Source organism: Pezoporus occidentalis, unplaced genomic scaffold (genome assembly GCF_034315485.1).
Source record: "Pezoporus occidentalis ecotype Australia unplaced genomic scaffold, CSIRO_AGI_Poc_V1 ctg285, whole genome shotgun sequence".
Lineage (NCBI taxonomy): Eukaryota > Metazoa > Chordata > Aves > Psittaciformes > Psittacidae > Pezoporus > Pezoporus occidentalis.
The window spans coordinates 62237-79629 of NW_026914774.1; the positions used below are offsets into that span (position 1 = coordinate 62237).

A 17393-nucleotide genomic window follows, 5' to 3' on the forward strand; every position below is an offset into this window, starting at 1 on the left:
TACTCATTCCAATGATTGCAAGAACTGATAAGGTGATGTCAAGGATATAAACTTTAGCATAGCTTTCATGCTGCTTCAGTTCAGCCTGCTGTATAATCAGAACAAGTAAATGCACTGGTTTAGGTTCTGACTTTCATTACAGACTGCGAGTATTTTTTGCGCTCAAGTTTCTCTGCTGTTACATTACTGTGATTCTGTTCTGTTGTCTTTGACATCTTCATTGGCTTTTATTTTGTACATGTGCTACCTCTGCACAGATTAGGTTTTGCTAGTCATTTTTCCCACAACTAATAAGTTTCTTTCTCTGTAGGAGCTGCCTTCACATGTTTGGAGACTGCATTCCGCCTTGATGCTCTCCACAGACAGATGAAACTCCTTGGAGAAGACAACCCAGTCAGCAAGCTTCAGGTTAAACTAGAGCCAGGTATTAGTTTTGTCTGAAGCTGCTGTACACAAAATTTCTGTGTATTGATGCTGGAATATAGACCAAAAAAGACTATTTTTTCCATATCCCTTACAAAAGAAAGAAAAAAGAAATACTTGTTTGTAAACCAGTCTAAAAGTAAATAAGGAAACTTGCCTTCAAGTTTTCTTCAAAGTTGGATAACTCATTTTTATAAATATTGTTCTGCTTAAGAACAGAACAGACTCACTGAGTAGAGTCAGCATGAAAAACTGCCTTGAAAGCTGTGTGGTTTGAGCTTCTGAATATGTAAAATAAAGTAGCTTGAAAATGAAAATGTTTGGAGACACCATATAAAATCCTGTGCTATTAAATGTTCCTTTTTTATGTGTTCATGTAAGAACTATGTACGTATGCATAAGCATATAGATAAGCATATGTACTTGCTTTCCTGTTGAGTGAGCTGTGCAGAGGCTCTTTGGTTATCCCCTGAGCTACCTGCACATCTGCACTCCAGCATCATGTATCTTCTTCACTGATAGTTCTCTACTTCTGTGGTCACTATTGAAACTGTAAAGCAGTCTTCAAGCTAGGTGGTATTTAAAATGACCTAAAATGCAGCTGGAGGTGATACTGGAACTAAGTGGAATGGAAAAGCATGTGTTAGAAGTCTCAAAAAAGGAACAAGTAGTGATTACTTTATAAGAGTATTTTTAAAAACTTGTGGTATGGTGGCTCTCTGAATTTGGCACTTAGGGGGGAAAAAGGGATTTGTCTTTATATGCCAGTTTTCAGTGATTTCTAATTTGAAGTGACTTATTCCTTTGGGAATTAATACTGAGCTTACAATGGTTGATTTTTTTTCTTTATTCTTATTATTTTTATTATTTTAATTTTTAACTCAGCCTATGTGTTTACTGCAGTAAATTAAATGTACTGTCACAGGCTTGTTTCATTCTTAAGTCACTACATCTTGACTTGGTGATCTCTAAGGGGTCTGTATACTTGTAAGGGTTGGAAATTATTGGCCTCATTAGAGTTTCTTATAAAATTGTTGTCATCTCTTTTCAGGTGTAAATCCTAGTAATTTAATGAACCTCTTCACCTATGAGAAAGGCTACTGCTTTGTTTACTACCTGTCCCAGCTCTGTGGTGACCCAAGACACTTTGACTCCTTCCTAAGAGTGAGTGTAAATAAGCATGAGTTTCTCTTAAGATTCAGAACTATTCTCCCCTTCCCCTCACCTAGTTTTGTCCCTGTGGCTAATTGATAGGGCTAAAGTCAAATACCAGTGTGTCTGAGAAGGAAGAGTGGTTTTTGCCTGGCTGCCAACTGAGATGATTGTTTCTACAAGATTTCTCTTCAGTGAATGTACTCATGCTCCTGTCATCTCAGATTCTGAATTTAAGGGGTACTAAATACAGAGTAGTAGTATATTTTTGTTGCCTCTTGTTCAGTGTTTAAATAATAGAAAGCTGTTCCAGCATAGATTGTCTGTAACTGGAACGATGTGACTTTATTCACTACTAAAAAGTAGTAGCTTGTGGGTTTTTAGCCAGGGTGACAAAGGACATGATTTCCTGTATTGGGGCAGGTTTCGTGCCTTGAAGTACATTTGCAAAACATATAGAAAATTATGTCAGCTATTGACTTGGTTTTTGAAGTGAAACAATTCATGCAGCTTTTTCTTTTTGCTGCATGCATGCTTTTCATCTCCTCTTCCCATCCATCTTTCTCTTATCTTTAATTTTGTAAGGGTGTCTTTAGTCCGTAATTGATCAGTGAATAATACAGTGGCCAGCTGTGTTCTGACTTTCCACTAGTGTCAAGTATGAGGAGACCTTCCTGCCCTTGATATGTTGATGTATCTGTGATCTGTATCAGAAGAAGAGCTGTACTGAGCTGTCAGTGTATTTGCAGCTACCCAGTTTTTTTCTTATTATGGTGCTTTCCTCAGCTGGGGGAAGGAGGGAGAATATTTTTCTTGATTTTTTTTTTTTTTTTTTTTATTTTATTTTTTAAACCTTCCAAATGCTTGCTTTATGTTTCCATCTCTATTTTGTTTGTTGTTGTTTTTTAACTATTTTTTTTAATTTTTATTTTATTTTTATTCTATATAGAAAATATATTTATTTTATATAGGTTTATTTTTATTTTATTATTATTATTATTGTTGTTGCATGTAGTGGCTCTGCATTGAAAGGAAGCTGTCTTTCTCCTATCCATAATTTATCCCTTTTACTGTTTCAGGCCTACATTGAGAAGTACAAATTTACCAGTGTTGTTGCTCAAGATCTTCTGGATTCCTTCCTGAATTTTTTTCCAGAGCTGAAAGAGCAATGTGTTGAGAGCAAAGCAGGTAGGAAGTTTACTTAGTTAACTGTAAACACTGTAGAAAATCTGGATGGTAAATTTTGTGCTTGGTTTTGTGGGTGTATAAGAAAATTCTAAGGTAAACAGACCCCTTTGGCAACAGCCACATGTTTGTGATAGAAATGGTTGTAATTTATTGTTACTCCCTTCAGTTGGGGAATGAGAACATCTTAAATTGCTGACAATTTTGGCATTGATTAGCTGAGTAGCCCTCAGTTAACTTTCTCAGGAACTCATCTTTCATGCTGCAGACATCGTGATTACTGCATGTGAGATTTACACATGCTCAAATGCAGGGAAAAGGTGAATGCACTTTGAAATTTCATCTACTTGAATTACAGACAACTTGCTTTGAGAACTGTAACTTTTCCCAAGGTCCCACCCATGCGGATAAAATCTCTTCCATAATGTTTCACACTCTCTTACATCCCCTATTTATAGCTGTGGGTGGATTTATGGAAGGTCAGTAAACTACTAGGTGCTTATTAGCCCACTTGTTTAAAGAAATGAGACTAATGTTATCCTGCCATGTGTCCATCCTGGTAAGTAATCACTGAACCTGTTGGTTAGTTTAAACCAGACTGGCAGTGGAGTACAGCTATTAAGAACACTAGGTTCCTACAAGCTTTGTGGAGAGATGCAGATGAGCAAGCGTGCTGAAGGAAAAGCTGCAGTGTGAGCTCAGCAGTTTTATTTGGCCCACTGGTTGGCTAATGAATTAACCACAGCCCATGCTAACTTTTGCCTGGCTAATATTCAGGGGATGCAGGAGAGAACAGTTTTAGGGTGGATGGTGTGGAACAGGAAGTATTGCCAAGGGTTAGGAAAGTGCTGAGGTGGTAAAGGGTTAAGAGGAAGAGCTCCATTGGAAACCAGGCTCTGCTAGTTCTGCTGCTTTTGGAGAAACTTTTGGGTTTTTTTTAGTTATTGATTTTAAAAATACATTTACAATTGCTTGGTTTTGCTTCTGGGCAGGAGTTCAGTCAGCACCCTCATCTTTTTTTTTTTTTAACGAAGCAGGTTTTCCCCTTATTCTTCAATCTTCCTAAAAAAGTCAGAGGAAGAGAAACGCATGCACAAAAAAATCTTATATTAGAAGATTGTTTGATCACAGACACTTGTTGGCCTGGCTGTCTTAAAAGCGTGTGCATTTCTTGTACTTACCCACTGTAATGGTGAACTCTAGAGAACTCATGGTTAAATTCGGAGAGTGTTGCTGGCATTTTTCCTGGTGTAGCATAAGCTAGCCTGCTGAGGCTGCTAAGACATTAATGTTGCTGTAACTATGGGTCAGTCTGATTTGCTATTGTTAGAACCTCTCTTAACTGTACTGACCGATCCTGAGCCTTGAGGCAGCCAAGCTACCTGCAGAGCTTCCTGCTCCACATTTTTGGTGCTCCTTGTTCCAGGACTGGAGTTTGAACGTTGGCTCAATGCTACAGGACCTCCATTAGCTGAGCCAGACTTATCTCAGGGATCCAGTCTGACCAGACCGGTGGAGACGCTCTTCAAACTCTGGACCACAGAGCCTCTGGACTCTGCTGCTGCCAGCAGGGTTGACCTCACTAAATGGAGAACGTTCCAAACCGTACTTTTCTTGGACAGATTGCTGGATGGGTCACCACTGCCACGTGGTGAGTACTCTATCAGGATAGCAGAAAAGTGTTCCTGTAATAATTAATTCTAAAAAGCCCTATCCCTCATTGACCTTATCATTAACATGAAGCCAGGTTGGATGCAGCTTTGAGCAAAAAAGTCCTTTCTAACCCAAACCATTCTGAGATTTAATGATTCGTTATTCTCTGACACCCTCAAACTCAACAAAATAGGTCATAGTTCTTTCTCTGTGTATGTACTCTCTTCAGAGGTGATAAAAAAGCTTTCGGAATGTTACTCCTCTCAGCTGGACTCCATGAATGCAGAAATCCGTATCCGCTGGTTGCAGATTGTAGTCCGAAATGACTATTATCCAGACCTTTACAAAGTCCGTCGCTTCTTGGAAAACCAGGTACTAACTGCTGGATTAAAATCACTGCACCTCTCAGTGCATGAGACATGTGCATGAGAAATGCGACGTGAAAGACCTTGGAACTTCTGCTTCCTGGCCAAGTGTAGACCAGGTGTGTTGCTAAGGGGCTGAGCGTGGCTCACCTGCTAGCGGGCGGGGAGGAATGGGCAGATGTCATTTGAAATGCCTACAGATAATCTCTGCTTTTCTAGCCTAACTCGATACCTTTGTCCCAGCTCTGCCCAGTGCATTTTTTGTGTTGCTTTGTAGCAGCTCTGCCTTTTCGAGACCGGATATTTTCGCACTGCTAAATAATGTGATTGAATATTTATACTTCAGGCAAGACTAGGGCTCATCAAATTCCTTACACTAGTTTTTATTGTGCAGGAGCAAAAGGTTAATGCATGTGTTCTCTGTGGCCTCTTCTCAGTCTTTTAAAAATAGTTCTGTTATTTGTGGAAGTAGCTTAGTCTTAGAGAACAGATGTTTTTTTATTATCGTTCATAAAAATCTTTACATTAAACTTCTCTAGAATAGACTTGGCTGTCTTTTGAAGGAATGTATTGTTTCCAGTCTGAAGTCATTCAGGGCTGTTGGAGTGTAGCTGTAGGAGAGCTGAACCTCTTGACTTTGATTGAAGTGACATTATCTAGTTTTCCTTTTTTCGCAGATGTCTCGGATGTATACAATTCCACTTTACGAGGACCTTTGCACTGGCACCCTCAAGTCTTTTGCCTTAGAAATTTTTTACCAGACCCAAAACCAGCTGCACCCCAATCTTCGGAAAACCATCCAACAGATCTTATCACAGGGCTTGAATCCATTTCCTGCCATTGACACTACAGCAGTCACTACAGACACACCAGCAATGGTGCTTGAGGACAAAGCCTCAGAGGCCACAAATGGTGCCATTTCACTCAGGGATGTTAATGTGTCTGCCTAGAACACCAGTTCATGCCAGCCATGAAGCTTGAAAGTGGGGACAGAAACAGAGGAAAGATACCAAGCATCACCTCCTTTCCTTCAGCCCTGCAGCTGCAGTGTGTTGTTGTAACTGGATTTGTCTCCCAAAACACAAAGCAAATGTGCCTTCAAGTATCCAGCGTGTGACACTGCCAGATTTCAGAGACCTCCTTCAGCTGTGGGGTGGATATTTTTATTCAGTTTATACTGGGCAGAGACTCCTGGGCAGTTGCTTCTCCATGGAAAGTGGATAGTTCCCTTTCCTGAGGCTCTTCTGGATGGTTTCTCCAAGTCTGTGGGTTGGTGGTTATGGGGTTTTCAGTTGATTGCTTGCTTTCCTTTTTTTTTTTTTTTTTTTTTTTTTTGTTTGTTTGTTCTTTTTTTTTTTTGTCTGAGGCCACTGAGGCATGTCCTGCTTGCCATGTGTATGGTGCTGGAGAGTGTGTATGTGTCAAGCTGTCATTACCCTGATATTTGGACTGAAGTTCTGCAAAGGAGAGACTGAGGAATTGTTGGTGGGAGCAAACAAGTTTTCACGTTATGCTCCTTACTGTGATGGAGGTGTTGTGATTGCGAGGTAGGGGACTAATGCTTAAGTAATTAAGAAACTAATTTTAAATAGCTCCTGTTCCCCCTTGCCCCTAGGTGGCTAAATAATAATAATGGGAAACCTTATGATGTATTTGAAATCCTTCTGTAGTTAACCCTTCCTTCAGTTTTCCCTTTACACTCAATGGGAAGGGCAGTAAAGAAATGTGTAGGCTTGAATTTTCAAAAAAGTTAAAATCAGGTGCCCAAAAGCCATCAATTCTGGTACTAGCTGGATGCCTAAATCTTTTTAACTTTTGACAAGTCTAGCTGCAACCTTTGTGTGTTAGGATGTGTAGCACATGTGTTTGTCCCATGCACTCTATCTTCTATTCTGTCCTTTTGGAAGAATTAACAGGACCTTTAATTTAAATTTGGGTTTTCTTTGTTTGTTTGTTTTGAAGATCCCTAGTATAAATTAGGCCTGTAAGTCAACCATGGAGATTGTGCTAAATTTTACTGCCTTGAATAACATTTGTCCGAATAACAGTTGCCCTGTCATATGATAGCATGAGGGAAGCACCCTCGTTTTTGATAGAAGACTTTTAAGCCCTGCTTTACTCAAGTCTGTTTTCTGACTTGTGGTTGTGGTGGTAAGATGCCATTTCATTTACACAGCATGCTATTTCTCTTGCTCACTGGCCAGGCATGCCAGATGGGAAGATACTCTCTTCCATCTGCACCATTCAGTCTCAGGAAGGGGAGGGCAAAGCATTGTTGGGTATTAGAGAGTACACCTAGTGGTTCTTAAGACTGCACCACATCGTTTCTAATGTGTGAGTACCTGTGTGCCACTCAGTGAGCACCCACAAAGCATCTCTGAGCTGATGTATCACCAGGATAGAGAACTAGTTGGAATGAAAAGTGAAACATTTGGAAGAGGCTCAGCTAAAGGAGATGTGAGAAAAAATATATATAATTTGGGGCAAATTTTATTTTAGCCCTGCTATGGGGATCTACATAGCACAGGAAGAGGGGAAATTAGGGAGTTGTTTTGTTTTTTTTTGTGGGGTTTGTTTTGGGGTTTTTTTCTTTTTTGTTTTGTTTTGCCTTTGTTTGTTTTGTTGGTTTTCTGTTTTTTTTTTTTTTTCACAGAAACTATCTGTTTACACCCATGTGTGGATGGGGACTTAGGTGCTGTTACTGGATCTGCATTTTCTGGCTTTAAATTAATTTGGACTTCACCATAGCCTTAGCCTGGGCTGAACTGGGATAAAGCAATAATGAACTCAGGCCTCTCTAGTGCTTCATAGTTTTTAAAATGGGTCATCAGCATTGTTAGGCTTCAGAACTCCAAGCTCTGCTCTTTGTTTCTTGAATCGGGATTATCCTTTTAATTCCCTCTTTTTTTCCAGAAAGGACGGAGAATGATGCTTTCTGCACAAATCTCTTTCTGTTTGTTGTTCTATTGAATGAGATCTGTGCAAGCTGATTTTCCACTTCCCAAGTTACCACTGTTGGTGTTGCGTCTCCTGGTCCCCACTGCTAGCAGCAGCAGCCCAGCCAAGACCAGTAACCACTAGCAGCTTTTGGAATCCCAGGGCTCCACTGTAACATGTCATGGAGAATATATGTGACACATTGGTGGGGAATTTTAAATTTACATGGATGCCTTATGATGATTGTCAAATTAAACTGAGCTTTGTGACAAGTTTAGTCTTTTGGGCAGTTTTTCAGCATCCCTGCTATGGATATGTGGAAGAGCTAACTTGGTACATTGTCTTTGTTTTGTCTTTTTCTGGAGTGCAACATAGAGGGAGTTTGGAAGCTATTTAAGAGCTGAACAGCAAGAAGTTGGAGAAGTTGTAAAAGCAAATAATCAAAAGTAAATATTGTTACTACAACTGACTGAAATACATCAGATCAACTGTGTTTGCATATACATGCATCAATGCAGGGAAATGTTGGCTGAACCTAATAGACTGTATTTCTTGATTAAAGAACATGAAATCTAAGTTAGTGTTTCTGCTTTCATCTCTGAGAACCCAACAGGTGGCTATTTTCATAAGGCTTGTTCTCTGAAACGCAGCAAGATTTGTTGTAAGCATTCTATGCATCCTTCTTCAGGTACTCTTGCTCCTCCTGTGAACAAGGAGTGCATTTTTATTTTGAAGAGTTGAAAAATTGGCAGCAAGTTTGTGGAGATAAGCCTTCCTTTTGTTGACACAAATTAAATTAATGCTTCAGGCTACTTTCTGGCCTGATTTGTAGTAGATTTCACATTGACAGGCAAATTAGACTGAGATTAAATAGAAACTATCTATTTGCCTTTGGTATGTTCATTTCTGAGCTGTTAAAGTAAGATTAGTACAGCAAATTGGTTTTATTTAAGCAGATGCCAAGAAATAGGGTTATCTTTATTATATTGAAAATGAAAGCTGTTACTTTATTTCATTGCAGCTTTGAGCAAGGCAACACGGGACCTAAAAATACTACTTGTGGAAGAGCTCTGAAGAGCCAAACCCTTCAATAAAATGGAATATGACTTTTTTTTTTAGCATTTTGTAGCCATGTTGGTTAATACATTAAGTATAATTGTTATTAGCTACACATATTACTCTGTCAAGCTTATATCAGTAATCTTGCTGTCATGATATGTTGCAACATCCTAACCATGCACTTCATTAACCAAGCACAATTTTAAGTAAGCATTCCAAGCGTTCTCATTTAACCCAAATTTTCTCATGTTCTTGCACTGCAATGACCTTGGACATTGCCTTTTCCAGATAACACAGGATCTTCTGTACATCCATACTAAGCACGTGTATTGCACAGTTCACTTAAGTTCACTTCAGTGTGTTTTCCCTGTTTGTGTGTGCTCAAAGATAAAACACCACAATACAGTCAGCTCTTACAAATCACGTAACACTTGTTTTCACACTTTTTACTATAGATTGATAAAAGCTTAAGGTCATTATGATGACAGTATCAGACTTTGTGTACAAAAGAAACCACAGTAGAAATCAAGCCACTATCCTCTGAGACACAGAATTACTTTTTCTGTTGGGAGGACCGAACTTAAATGACACTGAGTTTGCTGAAGCCTCAGGTAAGTTGTTTTAGCTTTTCATTACCTGCATTCCTAAAGCTACATGCCTAATTTCTAGTTTGGATTTGTCTAGTTTCAGCTTCTGGCTCTCAAAGCTGCTGCTTTGTTTGAGAAACATAAACTGCTTACTGTTACTAAACTCTTTCCCATGTAAGTACCTCTTAATTCGTAAAGAAAACAGATGGAGTTGTTTGGTCTCTTGCTGCAAGGTATGTCTTCCACATTTTATGTATTGCTTTAGCTCTGGGGTGAAACATAATGTTTCAGCATCCTTTGAAAGTGGAAATTGCACACTTTCTCAAAAATTACCTTATGCTGCTGTGTATTTTGCACCACTTAAAAAATCTTTTATTAATATTGTGCACTTACCCTATTTTCCATTAATTACATTAGTAATCTGGGCAACAGTTAAAGTATGTCTTACATGAACACAGCAGCCTTTTGTTTTATAGATAAAGAAGTGTAGAGAAAAAGCTAATCTGTACTCTGGAGATGACTGTTCACTCTATACAGAGGGGGACTAGCTGGTTGCATTACGTGGCTGAACCTGTATGAACGCTTCCCCTGACTCTATGTGCACCTTCTGCACTGGAAAAAATCAAGTCTTATACCTCTGATTTCTTGTCAAGAGAATTAGGGTTATGTTGAACATAGTGTGCTTTCTGCCATATAGGGAAGGTGTTACACTAGTGACAAGTCTCTCTGAAACTTAAGAAATGGCATTAATGGGTTTTGCAGAGTATTTGACCCTTTTCTAAACACATACTTGGGTTTTGAGGAAGAGTGGGAAGTGATAGGAAAGGAATGGGATATTCTTCATGCTGTTATGATTTGGTGTAAAGTGTCATGGTTTAAGTCATACCCAGCTGACAATCCAGGTGTGTGACCTTAAATGTATGACTAAGCTTTGTGCATTGTTTTAATTTAGGTGTCTTGTACCACCTTGTTCTTGTGTGCTGCGGTAGCCAGCATGGAAGTTTGGAGCTCTGCTCTACCTCCTAGAGGTCTGCCTGAGGTAATGAGGGAGATGTTTGCCTAGCAGTGGTAATCTTCCTCAGGCCAAGCTGCTCTGGAAGAAGATGAGCCTGTCTTCGCAGTAGCTGCAGAGAGCACTGTGATACCAGGCTGCTTCTGGCTGACTGACGAAAACCATCAGAGACTTCCAAACCATGCTCTTCTGAGCAAAAACCCCAAATGCCCCCCCCAAACCTCCCTTAAGCAAAATACCATTCTGTGCAGTTCCTCTGACACTGCTCCGACCACTGTCAGCCGAGCGGTATTGCAGGAACTAAGCTGTGTATGAGGATCCAAAGAATGTGAAGAGCTCCCCAGTGCATTTGAACAGCTTCTGTGGTGTGTCAGTTTGCAGAAACAAACACACGTGTTGTGCCCAAGCACCATTGCTCGATCACTTTTAACCTTCTCCCTGTCCTTGGACCATCTGGAATTGGAGACAAAAGCAGACACGAGGTGGTGAAACCCCCAAACTGGAAAATTATCATGAAAGTCTCAAAAACTACTCTGTCAAAGAATAGTCTTCATTCATGTGGAAACAAGCTATTTAACTGGCTGCAAATCCTTTTTAAATGTTTAAATTCTCATAGTAAATGGACACAACTTCTTGGAAGTCTGCTTTCTTCTTTCACAAGGAATAGGAGGAACCTAAGTAAAGTGCACTGAGAAACAGATCAACAAAAAGGCAAGTGTCATTTTGTCTTAAAATATGCTCTTCAAGATTTACTGTATAAATAGACCTGTGTTTTTGTCTTCAGGAGTAGTTTAATCCAGCAGGATTGCCAAGAGGCCACAGAGAAAATTCTCTGCTGCTTTTGCTCCCAGAAGTTTGGGGTCAATAGACAAAAAACCCACCCATTGCCAGCTGCATAATGTATGAATTTGCCAGTTTTGAACTTTGCAGTGAGGCAAGGAAAGCATGTCAGATAGAGACCAAGATAATGTCCATCTCTTCTAATAACATCATAAATAAATACTGTTACATGTGTAACTAGTTTACTATTCCAGATTGGATCTACTGTATTTACAGTTAGAGCTCAATATTCATATTGCTTTCTAGAATCTTGCGTTTAATGGAATTTATGCAGTTGTGACCTGTGACTGCTGTTGCCTAAAGAGCACAGCAAGGGTGAAATCATGCAGATGAGAGCCTCACTGTTCCTGACACAGAGGCCTTGTTTGTCTTTTCCCTCCCTGAACAGAGCCCTCCTGTGTCAGCTCAGTTGCAGCCTGTGCAGCTGCAGCTTTCTTGCATGAGCCGTAGACAAGAGAGGTCCTTATTCTTACTGATGGCAATGTTTCCTTTGCTCCTGAAAGGGTGGAAACATCCAATGTGAAATGTCTTTGTTGATTAAATTTGCTGTATGCCTTAGGTCTGTGCAACGAGCATAAGTAAGGGGCCGAGAATGTCAGTCTGTGGTTAGACAGCTACTACAGTTACCTGTGTTTGTTTCTCCAAGGCAGAGGTTCGAGAGGAGGATTTCTGCATTCATTTCTGGAAGAAATGAGTCAGACCGGTGTGTTCTGTGGATCTCTTTCATTAAAACAACCTCCCTGCCCAATGACCAGGTAACATAACCCTTAGATTTGAACCCATCATTATAGGTGAGTGTGAAAACCAGCTTTTTTTGTAAGCATCATGTCCTTTCACATCGGATCAGCACCTGCTTATTTGACCATACTTGTGTAAGAGGCCCAAATGCAAAAAAAAAAACCACCCACCCTAACCCCCACCCAAAACCACAAACAAACAAAAAGGCAGCCTTGTTTTGTTTTTTGTTTTTTTTATTTATTTCCTTTGGCATTGTTTGTTTCTAGCAAGTCAGTATTTTTTAATGTATTTTTTTCTTTATTCGATGAGGCAGTAATAGCTATCAAAGTATGAGAAGCAATGTTATTTCCTTTGTCAGTTCAGCCCTTGGACAGTTATTAATGATCACAGAATGGTTTGGGTTGGAACAGACTGTAAGGATCACCCAGTTCCAACGCCCCTGCCATGGGCAGGGACACCTCCCACTAGACCATGTTGCTCAAACCCTCATCCAGCCTGGCCTTGAACACTGCCAGGGATGGGGCAGCCATGGCTTCTCTGGGCAACCTGTTAGTCTCACCACTCTCAGTGAAGAGCTTCTTTCCAATATCTAATCTAAAGCTACCCACTTTCAGTTTAAAGCCATTCCCCCTTGTCCTATTCCTACAGGCCCTTGTAAAAAGGCCCTCTCCACCTTTCTTGTAGGCCTCCAGTAGGCACTGAAAGCTGCTCTAAGGTCTCTCTGGATTCTTCTCTAGGCTGAACAACTCCAACTGTTTCATACCGTCTCCACAGAAGGAGGGCGCCAGCCCTCATCCAGGTAGTGACAAACTACATGAATATGTGATCTTCGCTGTTGTGTCGGAAAATGACTTTGTGAGGGCCCACAATTTCTCAGGCAGTTTTTGTCACAACCTTGGCTTCGTTTTCCTCACCCTCCTAAGGTTCAGCTAAGCTAGGTGACCGTTAAGCTTTCCTCCTCCTGCTCTGAGGAGGAGAACGTTCAGTTTCTTCCAGCTATTCCCGAGTGCAGAACACCGCCCAGGCTCGCCGGCCCCGCACTGCCGTAACCTCCCTGCCACCTCCTTCTAGCGGCCACCACCGCCGCCCGCGGGGCACGCTGGGACCTGCCCTCCCCTGCTCCGCAGGCCGCGTCGGATTGGTGGTGCGTGCACCACGTGCTCGCCCGCCGCCTTCTCATTGGTTAGCGGTACGATCCGTTAACTGCGGGCTGGGCGAGAGGCTGAGCGGCGGTGAGTGTGTCCGGCGTTGCCGCGGTAACGGCAGCCCCGGGCATGGCGGCGGGGAGGTTGCCGCGCTGGAGAGGGGGATACGTGTGCAGCGGTGGCCGGGTTGAGGCCCGTTGTGGTGAAGGGGGTCGTCGTGTGTGTGTGTGTGTGTGTGTGTGTGGCGAGGGTATGTCTCGAGAGGAAGAGGAGGTGTGTGTGGAGAGCCCCTTAATAGGGGTGGTGTGAGGGAAAGGGGGGGTGGTGGAGGGGGGACTTGTGGGGAGGGTGTGCGGGGCCTGGACTAAGAAGGCTTCTGGTGTAGGTCACCTCAGAGATTCCCCCTTTCTCTTTTCCAGCAGAGCTGGGGACTTCTAGGGTGGTATCAGGTGCTGAAAGAGACCGGCAATGGCGTGGTGCAGGGTGCTCCGCGGAAGGAGTAAGAGACTTTTTGTTCCTAAATAAATCTTTGCTTTTTGTTTCTCAGTTACAATTCCCGAGTAACGCTCACTTGTGTTGTAGGTTGGTGCTTGGCAATATAGTCTTGGAAATAGCCGGCAAAGCTACCTAAGACTGTGTTGAAAATGCTGGGAGAGAAAAGGCAATTAATTGTGAAAAGAGACCTTTATACAGACCCCACGTTTCCAGCCAGTGATACCTCTTTATTTTTTGATTATTCTACCCCACTTGCACAGTTCAGAGGCAAGATCTCTTGGTTGAGACCTAAGGTGAGTTTTATGGTATAAAAGACTGATTTTAGCAGAACTGAACTGTAAGGTAGTAAATGCTGGTTAGCAGTGAGTGACTGGTTTTGGGTATTTTAATTGTTTAGAAATACAGAAGTGATAAAACTGATGAATGTCAGTGTTGGCGATACAGGAGTTATGCTATTTAATTCTGGGTGCTTGTTTGTAGGTTTGATTTAAATCCTGTTGAACTTTTGGATTTCATGGCACTAGTAGAAATTCAGATATTTTATGTTTCATTATGCAAATAATGTGCATACTGAGTTAAAGAAACAGCGTAAATGTCATTCCCAAATTTTTCAATTATTGCATAGCAGTCTTGAAAACAAATAACTGGATTTTTGAGTTTTCAGAAAGATATTGGTTTTTTGTTGTTTTTTTTTTTGTGATTATTGATTTCTTTGAAAACATGAAATAAAACTTTTTTAAGGTTATAATGTCATATGACTTGTATTGCTTTTAAACTTGCAGCTGGGTTTCAGAGCAGGTCATGTGAGAGCTAAAAAGTTTAGAATGCGTTTTTGCAGTACATTCCTTTAAAGTGTTTATGATACCTCCTTTGTGAGGGGGGAAAACAAAAACGATATAAAAATGTAACGGAGAAGAGACATATGTTGGTTTTAGTGGTATTGTTTTTCTTTGCCTCCATCTGGGGATGGCAGTAGAACTGTGGTAGAGCTGACAGATAGAAATGGCAAACAAACTACTTTGTGGAGCCCTGTGTGCAACTTTCTGCTTTTGTACCTTGCACCTTGATTAGTCCTGAGGGCTGATCAGTTAATTTCCATCTCCCGCTGTTCTCTCACTCTTAACACATGAGAGAACTCATTTTCAGATCGAATTAAGTGTTCAGGACTTTGCATTTGGAGTTAACCTCTTTTGCTATCAAGTAATCTATTTGCCCTAGGAAAGGTTTTTCTCTTATGCTAATTTGGAGATTTTTGACACTTGGAATGTGCAGTTCAATCTGAATGGCATCGGTTTTATCACAGTTGTTTGTATGTCCATTAAGGAACTGATGAATTATCTTGTCTTTCACTTCTTGTTGCCTCTGCTAAGGCTGCACATGTTGGTGACATTTGTGTACTAAAATTCATGTGGGAACTAGATTTGCCTCACACAAAGTACCAGTAAATTAGCCACAAGGCAGTAATTTGTTACTGCTTGCTTAGGCTGTGTCTGAAAAGACAATTCCCTTATTTTGTGAGATGTCTCTGGAGCCCTCCCATTCCCTGAAGCACAGACTTCCTTAGAACATCATGCAGGATTTGACTTTCATTCCCCATCTTCTGATTTTAGGACATTTGTTCTGCTCCTCGGTTATTTTCAAGCAATCTGCAGGATGTGCAAGTGAAACAAGGGATATTGGGAGACTGTTGGTTCCTGTGTGCCTGTATAGTTTTGCAGAAGAGTAAATACTTGCTGAACAAGGTATAGAGAAGATGCTTATTTCATGTTTTGTAAGGTTGTTTTTTTTTCATCTAACTCACATTTGCATATTGTTCTCAAATTCCAAGCCTCCGTGAGTATCACTTTTGTCATGCTCAGTTTTACTGTTTTTGATGTGGTAGTTTTCCTGTGATTATTTACAAATGGTTGATATTCAGTATATTTAAACTGGCTTTGCTTAAAAAAAACCCACCAACAAACAACAAACAAAACCCGAACAACAAAAACAAAAAACAAAACCCCAAACAAACAAAACGCATCCAGCACCACCACCAAAAAACAACCTGGAACACAATTATTAGTCTTCATTTTGGGTTTTGCCGTCTAGGTAATCCCTCCAGGTCAGCCCAGCTGGACAGATGAGTCATATCAAGGCTGCTTCACTTGTCGAGTCTGGCAGTTTGGACACTGGGTGGAAGTGACCATCGATGACCGTTTGCCTTGCCTTGGTGGTAAACTCTGCTTTTCCCAGTGTCAGACCGAGGATTTGTTTTGGCTTCCACTCTTGGAAAAAGCTTATGCAAAGTATGTGAATACTGTTATTTGGGCAAGTAAAGGGAGGTACAATACAATACCTTCTGCTTACTTATTTTATCTGACTCTTTTGGGCATAGATATATGTATTATTCAATAGAAAGTACAATGGCTGCTAGCTTTCCCGTACTGGGCTGTGCAGAAGTTGTTCTTTAAGCTGTAGATCTGTAAGGTACAATTCTGGTTGCATATGAGGTAAGATAGTGTTAGGGAGAGAATTATGATGAAAAGTAAGAACTGCAATGAATTATCGGGATTCAAATGACGTTCATTAAGCTGCTATCCATTGGTAATATAATTTATTAAAGGGAAGTATTTTGCTAGTGAGGACAGCAGTTGAGGACAGTTGAGGGATCAATGGAAAGCAGAAAGTGTGCAAATGTATTAATGGAAAGCAGCAACATTTAAAAGTTTATGCTAGTTAAGGCTCTGGTTGTGTGAGTTTCATTGCTCACTTAATATGATAGTTTATTATTTTGAGAAGAAAAGTTTGTCTTATTAATGTGTTTGAAAATGCAGCTATTTCATGTTTTATGACACATCCGTCAAAATGCTGTCCAGGTGAGCAAAACAATTTGGACGCTAAGTGTGCTGGTAAGATAGACATCGATGTCCAAGAGAACTAGGACAAAAGATAGTGGTTGCCAGCAGAGGGCAGAAAAAGACCTTAGGTATGAAGTAGTTCAACTGTAGATGCATTGAGCAGTTGTGAAGCAGCAATGGCAAGTTAAAGCTTCTCTATAGGTTTGAAAAGTAATATTCTTTGTTTTCTGTAGAGATCTTATAATTCTATTATGGTCTTGATTTCTTTTGCTGTCTTTTGCATCTGCTACATCAGGTAGGGTAGTCGCTCGATTTACTTAAGCTGTTGTATGAAGTGCTACTGTGGTGGCTTATGCAGAGTGAACAAAGAATAATTGAAGAGAAAAAAATGTTATACAGAATGCAGTTAGTGTATCACGCCAGGTGATACAGACCATGGTTAATAAGGTACAAGTAACTGCTACTTCTAAATTATAGCAGTTTCTGTGTAGGATACAATGAATTATAATAAACTTCCCATCAAACAGTGGGATTTCTGATGGCTTTCACATTCTTTAGATGATGTATAAATAAAATAGTATGTGCTTTCTCTTGTCTGCTTGCAGATACGAGGTAGGGTACAGTCGTGATTGTGATACAGAGTTGGGTTGTATGTATGTAAGAACTACGTTTCTTTAGTTCTGTTTGTAGATTTTTTTTTTTTTAATTTTTAATTTTTTTTAGAGTGCATGGATCTTACGAACAGTTGTGGGCAGGACAGGTGGCAGACGCTTTGGTGGATCTGACCGGCGGAATTGCTGAAAGATGGACCCTAAAAAGCCCTGGAAGAAAGATGGAGAAAGAGAAGTCTGGCGTGGTTTTGGAGAAAGATGTGTTTAGAAGATTAATGAATCTGAAGGAACAGTGTGTAATAAGCTGCTCAGTCCTCGATTCCAGACAAGGTAATAGACATTTTTAAAGTAAAT

General features: G+C 40.5%; 2 protein-coding genes across 12 annotated transcripts in view; both read left to right on the forward strand.

Moving 5' to 3' along the window:
- ABCC5 (ATP binding cassette subfamily C member 5) overlaps positions 1–8291 on the forward strand; it is a 69478-nt gene extending 61187 nt beyond the window's left edge. For both annotated transcript variants that reach the window (XM_062625942.1, XM_062625939.1), the window contains 6 exons: positions 311–424; positions 1475–1587; positions 2655–2763; positions 4187–4411; positions 4643–4785; positions 5456–8291. In XM_062625942.1, coding sequence (XP_062481926.1) covers positions 311–424; positions 1475–1587; positions 2655–2763; positions 4187–4411; positions 4643–4785; positions 5456–5728 — 977 coding nt within the window. In that variant the 3' untranslated portion in view covers positions 5729–8291. The remainder of the gene's footprint in view (positions 1–310; positions 425–1474; positions 1588–2654; positions 2764–4186; positions 4412–4642; positions 4786–5455) is intronic.
- The window catches only part of CAPN10 (calpain 10), a 39702-nt gene that overhangs the window by 12168 nt on the left and 10141 nt on the right, over positions 1–17393 (forward strand). For 3 of the 10 annotated variants that reach the window (XM_062625951.1, XM_062625953.1, XM_062625949.1), the window contains exons 1-5: positions 13458–13595; positions 13679–13884; positions 15202–15333; positions 15680–15912; positions 17152–17369. In XM_062625951.1, the coding sequence (XP_062481935.1) occupies positions 13741–13884; positions 15202–15333; positions 15680–15912; positions 17152–17369 (727 nt within the window). In that variant the 5' untranslated portion in view covers positions 13458–13595; positions 13679–13740. The other 7 variants (XM_062625952.1, XM_062625948.1, XM_062625944.1 and 4 more) reach the window with 6 other exon arrangements.